The sequence below is a fragment of the Bombina bombina genome, chromosome 3 (assembly GCF_027579735.1).
Source record: "Bombina bombina isolate aBomBom1 chromosome 3, aBomBom1.pri, whole genome shotgun sequence".
Classification (NCBI taxonomy): Eukaryota; Metazoa; Chordata; class Amphibia; order Anura; family Bombinatoridae; genus Bombina; species Bombina bombina.
The window spans coordinates 464135099-464144332 of NC_069501.1; the positions used below are offsets into that span (position 1 = coordinate 464135099).

At 35.5% G+C, this 9234-nt stretch overlaps 1 protein-coding gene across 1 annotated transcript; it reads right to left on the reverse strand.

The window, feature by feature from the left end:
- Positions 1 to 445: 445 nt before the first annotated feature.
- Positions 446 to 6827, reverse strand: SNRPE (small nuclear ribonucleoprotein polypeptide E). Its single transcript, XM_053706714.1, has 5 exons — positions 6728 to 6827; positions 6310 to 6336; positions 6115 to 6177; positions 2754 to 2832; positions 446 to 699 (listed from the first exon to the last, which is right to left on the reverse strand). The coding sequence occupies exons 1-5, from the start codon at positions 6782 to 6784 to the stop codon at positions 644 to 646; spliced, it is 282 nt and encodes a 93-aa protein (XP_053562689.1). The 5' UTR covers positions 6785 to 6827; the 3' UTR covers positions 446 to 643.
- Positions 6828 to 9234: the final 2407 nt, after the last annotated feature.

Here is a 9234-nt window from a genome sequence, read left to right on the forward strand (position 1 = left end):
ATAATCATTGAAGTTCAGACTAACTGCATTGTCTTGTTATGCATTTGTCAATATGCAAGTCCTCCTGTATCGAGTGGCTCTTTAAAAAGGGACAGTATACTGTAAAATAGTTTTTCCCCTTAATGTGTTCCTCAATACTTTTTTATACCAGTTGCCCGAGTATAAAATGTATGATAATTAGCTTTTTAAGGTTAGTGTATATGAATTGGCTGATGTGTTTTGAAGCCACACTTCAGCAGGTAAAGTGGATAATTGGGGAACAAATTAAAGCGTAGAACATTTGAGTAAACTGTCCCTTTTAACTTTATAAGGTTTTCCCCATAATTCTTCAAGAACGCAGTGTGTCAAGAATATTAAATACCTTGGAGAAAGAATCCACAATATACATAGCAAGGTCTGCAAATCTCTGGTATAGATATATAGGACACAGTTGAGTACCAGAAAGTATTTATCAAAAAAGACATTTATTGAAAGCTACTAAAAGTTCTCAGTAGCACAACACAATTAACAGTCTATATTATAAGATCTCCTAAAACAAAATTGCTTTTGAACATTCCACATAGTATTAAAAAAACAAAACAAAAAAAACAAAAAGAACCAAACACTCAGACTGGTGAGGTTTTCTACACAACAACCAGTGAGGTTAATTTATGACACTCTGAAGCAATGTGATGTTGTCTCCTTTTAACATGATGCGACCTATAAAAAGGAAAAGATAAATACATATAAGATCCACACAAACAAAGAAAAAATCCTTAGTCTATATAGCAGGCCTAAGCTTCGACAGCAAGGTATCATGAACCATGTTACTTTATGCAAATGTTTATGCTAACAAAAAAAAAAAAAAATGTTAGAACATCTTGCTTTTATATCTAACATCTGAAATTGTGTAAATAAAATAAATAGATGTTATTTGTAAAGATTACCAAATGGAAAAAAAAAAATTCTTTAAGCTTAAGGCAAAGCTAAATTTTTTTCAATCAGATACAGCTTTCAATTTAATCAACTTCCATGTACATATATTATCTAATTGGCTTAGTACCCTTTACCTCAAAAGCACACATAGGATCAGTATGCATTACTGGGAGTTAGCTGCTGATTGGTGGCTGCACAAACATGCCTCTTGTTATTGGTTCACCCAATGTAGTATTCAGCCTTCCAGTAGCGCATTGATGCACCAACAAAGGGAAAAAAAAAAAAATTTATAATGAAGCAATTTTGATAAAGTAAATTAGAAAGTTGTTTAAAATTGCATGCTCCAACGGAATCATAAAGGACAAATTTTGGATTTCATGTCCCTTTAATGTACCACCCCTTTAAGTTCTGCACTGTCATGAAAGATTAAATCATTTATTTTTAATCAACCCAAGAAGCCAGCTACTTTAGGAGTCAGTGAAGGTAGGGTATGTATGTAAATAAACCTATTGTGTTTCCACTCAACCGCTTTTACTTCAGCTTTTTTATGGACATACACACAATATGTCTCAAACTAAAATGTCATCCTGAAAATATTTGGCATGGCCATGTCAGCGTTGTTTGGAATATACAAATTTGTGCAGAATTTTACAGTCCCACATTATTCTGACACTCCTTTAGCATCCAGGACACTGTCTAGAGTCAGTGTTTTTCACCTTCTCCCTTTAAAAATGTTCCAAAGATAATAAAGTTGAGGTCCAGTGATTGTGAAGGGAAATTTATGCAGATAACCTCTCTGCTCTTTGGATTTTATACATACCTGGCACAGCTTTGATGTGTGTATAGGATTCACTGTCTTACTGAAAAGCAATCCGCTCCCACCACAACTAAGCTAGAAGGGTAATTGATCTTGAGCAAGTCACTAACACCAGAACACACCCACACCTGAATTTCATATTTAAAAGTGTAGGTTTCACACATTGTGACAAGCATCTCATGCTGCTGTCTCTGCACATGAACTCTGATTATAAACAAAACATTTCACATTTTGATTCATCAGTAAAACAGAATAATTTATCTCCCTCAGTTTTCCACTGTAAAATGGCTGTATTTGGTCCATACAAGAAGATAGACTGCTAATCTCTAATGAAGCCCGCACTTTGGCTGTATTTCACAGTGCTTTTGTTTACTGGAGCAAGACATTCCTGGTTCAGCTGGGCTTGAATTGAGGATACAAATGCTGTTCTATTCCATAATATTAACTTGATACTGACCTGACAGTGTGATCACTTCATCTAAAGCAAGACCAGTCAGTTCTAATATATTTGTGCATTATAATGCTCCATTAGAAATATTTAACTTCCCTACAAATTTTGTAGCTGGGAATGTTTTTAAGCACTTACAAGAACAACTTGTTCTCAAATTGCTTCAACTAAGCCCCTTTAACATGATTACTAAAAATAATTAAACTAATGTCCTTTAAAAAAAACCAACTAATTAATATCTGGTATTCATTGTTAAAGACTAATACAACCCAGATCATATGTGCTTGGATGCCCGAATAACAGTATCACAAAGGTTTGTTAATTAAATTTCATTGTATAAATTAACAAAGAAATATATTCTCATGGTGATGGCAGACCGATATATATATATACATACATGTGTTACACACACACCAGCACTACAACACTCCATGTCAAGTATTATCTCTTGCACATTAAGATATAGCTCTTCACTTATACATGCATGTGCATTATATAAATAAAAACTGGTTTACCTCCAGACCTACTCTTTGACAGAACATAGCAAAAAAAAAAAAAGTTTCAGATACTCAACAAGAGGTTTACGATACTTTGTTTTCATGTGAATTTCCTCTGCATCATCCAGTACTAAATTCATATATTCATCAAAACCCTGAGGGGGGAGAAAGTGAGTCATTTGCTATACATAGAGATTTAAAAAAAAAAAAAAAAAAAAAAAAAACTCACTTCAAGGGGACTTGCATTTTTCATTTACGTATAGTTTATATCAGCAATAATGTTACACACTTATGAGCACTAGATGGCAGCAGTGTTTGACCAATGTATAACATTCTTAAAGGGACAGTAAAAATTTAACTTACAGAATTCAGATAGAGCTTGCAAATTTTCATTAACTTTTCAGAATACATTTTTAAAAATCTGATTGCTTCATCCTCTTGGTATCCTTTTAAAAAGCATATTTAGGTAGGCTCAGGAGCAACAATGCCCTACTGTGAGTAAGCTGCCAATTGGTGGCTGCACATATGAGTGGTCATTTGCTCACCCCGATGTGTTCAGATAGCACCAGGAGTGCATTGCGTTTCCTTCAAAAGATACCAAGAGAATGAAGCAAACTAGATAGCATGTATATTGGAAAGTTACAAACTAACCTGATCGGCAGGGCCGGGGCGTGGTCTTGTGAGAGTGCGCAACAGAGGGAAGAGCACGCAATAGAGATGGGACTGCTGTACTGCAAAAATGGCTCGTGTACACGGGCTTTAGGACTAGTATATGTATATTACATTCAGTCTGCTTAGACATTGTAAAGGTTACCAATATTGTTCTAAATGAGGCTAAGCCATCAAAAGGAATTGGCATTTTCCCCTAATCTAAGGATAGCAATTCCCTAACTATTGCACTCGCTGAGATTCTTAATCTATTTCCTCTATGACGTGTGTGTGCGTTAAACCAAATATACAACATATTGCCAAAGTGGATAACTACATTGCTGAATAACACACATCTACAAAGCAGTTTCATTCATTCCCGAATATTCACTTATGAAAGTAAAAAACACTAAGATCTGGTTTTGTACAGATCTGCATGTGTTTCACTTGCAGAATATGATAGTCAGCTCTGAAAAGAGCCGAACACTGAAAATAACTACTTCCAACATACAGCAGTGAACGAAACCTGCCGAATACCCACATCTATTGCTCTGTGAAAAAAAAACAGACAGGGGAATCTGTAAACTAGGTTTTCAAAACAGCTGCAACTTGCCTAGAACAGTTACTTGCTTTGCAGCATTAGCAGGTTAGAGATTTTTTTTTGGCCTGAGACAAACCAAATCTTTTCACAAAAGCAAGACCTGTTTAACCATTCCTGATGGTACTTACGTCTACAATCTGAACACAGTTTCTAATGTAAACATAAGTAAAAACTGAAATCATGCAATTTCAATACTGGGATCAGTCGGGGGGGTGGGTTTAGTGGAGAAGATGGGCCTATGACGCTAGGCACGCCTTCCAGCCCACGATCCCAGTTAACAAGCTGCTATAGCTTCATTACAACCAAACGTCTAGGACGTTCCATTAGTTAAACTTCATTATAGTAAAAACTAGACACTGTTTCATGATCCTGAGATTAAAAGAAAAGGAAATTAACAGAAGAGAATTTAAAGCAAAAGAGTCACATGAAGTGTGTTGCCATTCTTAACTTATGTATGGGTAAAGCTGAGGAGCATGCTCAGAGATACTCTATCATAAAGCAGTCATGTATACTTTGAACAACAGTTACATACAAATGACAATACATGTTATATAACCATATCTAAACACTCCACCCCATGCCGATATTATATTATGTAGTTATATAGAGTGAAAAGCATACGTATAAAGCTTTGCCTATGATAACCGCATATGATTTTGGCACAATTTTTGTATACTGTTGCCATAACTTGCAAAAGTCAAGCAAAAAAATTATTAACAGCAGGAGGGTATAACCTGCCTAGAGATGGGGCTGTTGCACAAGAATGAATTTGGCAATAAAAATAGCTGAGCGGCACAAAAGAATGCACTTCTTCCGCATTCAGAGATACACAAACCTCCGAATGCACATGCTAGGGTAATGTTTTCAGAAAGGCTTTTCTTTTTCAAGGAGGAAAACATGCAAATAAAGGACATATATTGTATTATGCGAATGTTACTTACTGAAGAAAATTAAAATTGCAGACAGAGCAAATATATATATATATGAGCTGCAACAACTAATTGGCAAAATAGATAATGAAAATGGTTGTCAACGAATCTCATAATCAATTAGTTGGTCTGTGCACAGCACCAGCTGCTTTACCTCCAATTATCTCCTCCATATGTATTGTGGTTTTATGGTTATGCCCCTTAGCCTAAGGACGCCTCCAAACATTTTACTTTTTCAGGACACTAAGTTTCTTTTTAAGTTTACAACTACTCCTGGCTTATGTGCAACCTAGAAATAAAAATAGGAGTCATTTGGATTGTTTATATTAAATCAGGTGATTTGGGACTATGCTTTGCATGATATAGCGCTGAGCTTGTTATTTACGACCTAGCCCTAGATTGATGGCATTTGTCATATGAATTGATGGCACTATTTACCTATTTGCACCATTTTTATTGGATCGCTTGCTATTGCTGATTATATGCACTCTATAGATAAATGTATAAGGCTGTGTCCTATTACTGATATAGTCTTTAACCCTTTTTTTTTTATTGGAATATTGTACCAAATTCAACCTCTAAGTGTATATCTGTTATTTTAAGAGTGGACTAGATATTTTTTCCCCTAACCTTATAGCTGGTTGTTTACCATTGCATATAGATATTCAAGATATTTTTATTTCATAACGAATCTAGGGCTTGCTTTTTGTAAAAGGCCCCCTCGGCATTGGTGGAGCTAAACAAAGATAAGCCAAACTTGGTAAAATTTGGCAAAACCCTACTTAAGAATCTCAGGCACCTCAACACCATCTGAGCACCTCTTCTCTGCTGCAGGCAAAATAGCTTGCAAAAAAGAGAGCCAGCGTCAGTCAGGAGCAATGTCGACATTTTTGCATTTCAAAGCAAAGTTTCTGAAAGAGTGAACAGAATGTTACCTCTACTAGTTCTACCTCTTTTCAAACAGTTTGTGAGTTTTGTTTTGCTTAATTATAAAGAAGTGTTCTGCTGCTTTTTTTTTTTTTTTTTTTTTTAATTGGACCAACAGTTGTGTTAATGTATAGTTGTAAAGTTTTAGTCTGAAGTTTACATTTATAACTCAGTACTGTGGATTTCATTTTAAATATAGGAATTTTTTTTTATCCGATTAGTCAAAAAATAATCGGCGACGATTAATAGATTATGAAAATAGTTGCAGCCTGCCTATATCTAATTTTTTTTTAAAGACAAGACTGGAAAACAAATGCAGCTTTGATACTTACAATGATGCAGCCTTCTATACGCATGTTCACTTGCTCATAAAGCCACACCTGGATTCGTGACCTCTGATGTGAGAGGAAAAAAAAAAAAAAAAAAGTTCAGGAATGTTTTTAAAGAACATGTGAAAAACATAACACAAAATGCATTTTCTGATTTTTTTTTTTAAAGGTAGAAACAAAAAGAATTAAAATACTCACATTCTGGAGATATCTGAAAATGAGGTTCTGAAAAGATTCATTAAGGAAAAAAATCGCATATTTAAGCACGAATATAAATAAATAAAAGCACTACGTATAAACAGAATGCCTGCTCCTTAGAGGGTAAAACACATTAACCAGCAATCACAACAAAACTCAGTCAACTGATAGAGCAAACAGACCATGTTAAACCTAAAAACATGGATCCTATAGAAACCTTAGGAGTGGGCTATAAGTGTGCTTAGGAAAGCAATGGAATATTTACAAAGAGTGGCGTGGTAACAAAAGAAAATTTACCCTGTGCATTCATTTTACAGAAGACATAAGCATGTGCGATACAACGTATATTTTCCTCCCACCCGCACAAAACCCATCCCAGCTATCCTATGCACTAAACGAGGCGGCGTGAAAAGGATACGATGGGCTGCACCATCACTTTCTGTACTTTCGGGCCTGGCGCGCCGCGGTACGCCATGTCTGCTGCCTTGTGTTAGCGCTCAGAAGACCGGAAAAAGAAATACGTATGTGATCAGTACTTCCAGTATCCCGTAGAACTTGGGTAAAGGGGCGTGGTATCTAGCGCTCTCCGAAGTCTAGGCGTCCATTTTTGAATAGGTATAAGGGAGAAGAGGGTAGCGATGCTGTCCCATTCTTATATGTTATAATTCCAACATGCAAATATTATTCAGATTATCAAACAGATACAAATAGAAAAAAAATCGCGTTATCAAAACAATTTTAAACAAATACCCCAAAAACTAATTAACAAATGAATATAGCATAGATTGGTTGAGTAAGTCAACTAGGCCTCTTCCTAGGCAAGAGTACTTAGGGAGCGTGGTTTGTTTACCAGTTCTCCAAATGTTACATTAGCAATTTAACCCCTTTCTGCTGTGTTTGTGTTTAGCTGTAATTTTTATCTTACTCATTTACTGTACCCACACATATTATATACCGTTTTTTCTCACCATTAAATGGAATTTCTAAAGATACCATTATTTTCATCATATCTTGTAACTAAAAAAAAATATAATGGAAAAATGGAAAAAAACACACTTTTTCTAACTTTAACCCCCAAAATCTGTTGCACATCTACAAACACCAAAAAACACTCATGCTTTTTTAAAAAGGTACCTCTATAATGTGTGTGTGTATATGTGTGTGTGTGTATGTATATATATATATATGTATATATATATTTATATATGTGTGTGTATATTGTATGTATGTATATATATATATGTGTGTATGTATATGTGTGTGTGTGTATATATATAATATATACTGTATATGTATATATATATATATATACAATAGTGACGTTTCGGGTAGCGCAAACCCCTTCCTCAGACCAAACACAGTGCACAAGAAACAAAGGCCTAGATTTGGAGTTGGCGGTAGCCGTGAAAACCAGCGTTAGAGGCTCCTAACGCTGGTTTTAGGCTACCGCCGGTATTTGGAAGTCACTCAAAAAAGGGTCTAAACGCTCACTTTCAGCCGCGACTTTTCCATACCGCAGATCCCCTTACGTAATTTGCGTATCCTATATTTTCAATGGGATCTTTCTAACTCCGGGTATTTAGAGTCGTGTCTGAAGTGAGCGTTAGAATTCTAACGACAAAACTCCAGCCGCAGAAAAAAGTCAGTAGTTAAGAGCTTTCTGGCTAACGCCGGTTCATAAAGCTCTTAACTACTGTGCTCTAAAGTACACTAACACCCATAAACTACCTATGTACCCCTAAACCGAGGTCCCCCCACATCGCCGCCACTCGATTACCTTTTTTAACCCCTAATCTGCCGACCGCTCACCTACGTTATACTTATGTACCCCTAATCTGCTGCCCCTAACACCGCCGACCCCTGTATTATATTATTAACCCCTAACCTGCCCCCCACAACGTCGCCGCCGCCAGCTACCTACAATAATTAACCCCTATCTGCCGACCGCAAAGCGCCGCCACCTACATTATAGCTATGTACCCCTATCTGCTGCCCCTAACACCGCCGACCCCTATATTATATTTATTAACCCCCTAATCTTTCGCCCTCAACGTCGCCTCCACCTGCTACACTTATTAACCCCTAATCTGCCGACCGGACCGCTCCGCTATTCTAATAAATGCATTAACACCCCTAAAGCTAAGTCTAACCCTAAACACTAACACCTTAAATATAATTTAAATCTAATGAAATTAATTAACTCTTATTAAATAAATTATTCCTATTAAAGCTAAATACTTACCTGTAAAATAAATCCTAATATAGCTACAATATAAATTATAATTATATTATAGCTATTTTAGGATTTATATTTATTTTACAGGTAACTTTGTATTTATTTTAACCAGGTACAATAGCTATTAAATAGTTAAGAACTATTTAATAGCTACCTAGTTAAAATAATACAAAAATTACCTGTAAAATAAATCCTAACCTAAGTTATAATTAACCTAACACTACACTATCAATAAATTAATTAAATAAAATACCTACAATTACCTACAATTAAACCTAACACTACACTATCAATAAATAAATTAAATACAATTCCTACAAATAACTACAATGGAAATAAACTAAAGTACAAAAAATAAAAAAGCACTAAGTTACAAAAATAAAAAAATATTTACAAACATAAGAAAAATATTACAAACAATTTTAAACTAATTACACCTACTCTAAGCCCCCTAATAAAATAACAAAGCCCCCCAAAATAAAAAAAATGCCCTACCCTATTCTAAATTACTAAAGTTCAAAGCTCTTTTACTTTACCAGCCCTGAACAGGGCCTTTGCGGGGCATGCCCCAAGAAGTTCAGCTCTTTTGGCCTGTAAAAAAAAACATACAATACCCCCCCCCCCAACATTACAACCCACCACCCACCCTACCCCTAATCTAACCCAAACCCCCCTTAAATAAACCTAAC

Coding starts and splice junctions, on each gene's coding strand:
- SNRPE (XM_053706714.1), bottom strand. CDS start 6,784: ATGGCGTACCGCGGCGCGCCAGGCCCGAAAGTACAGAAAGTGATGGTG. Junction 6,337..6,727: donor AAGTGATGGTGCAGCCCATC/GTATCCTTTTCA, acceptor GAATCTTTTCAG/AACCTCATTTTCAGATATCT. Junction 6,178..6,309: donor TTTTCAGATATCTCCAGAAT/GTGAGTATTTTA, acceptor CTCTCACATCAG/AGGTCACGAATCCAGGTGTG.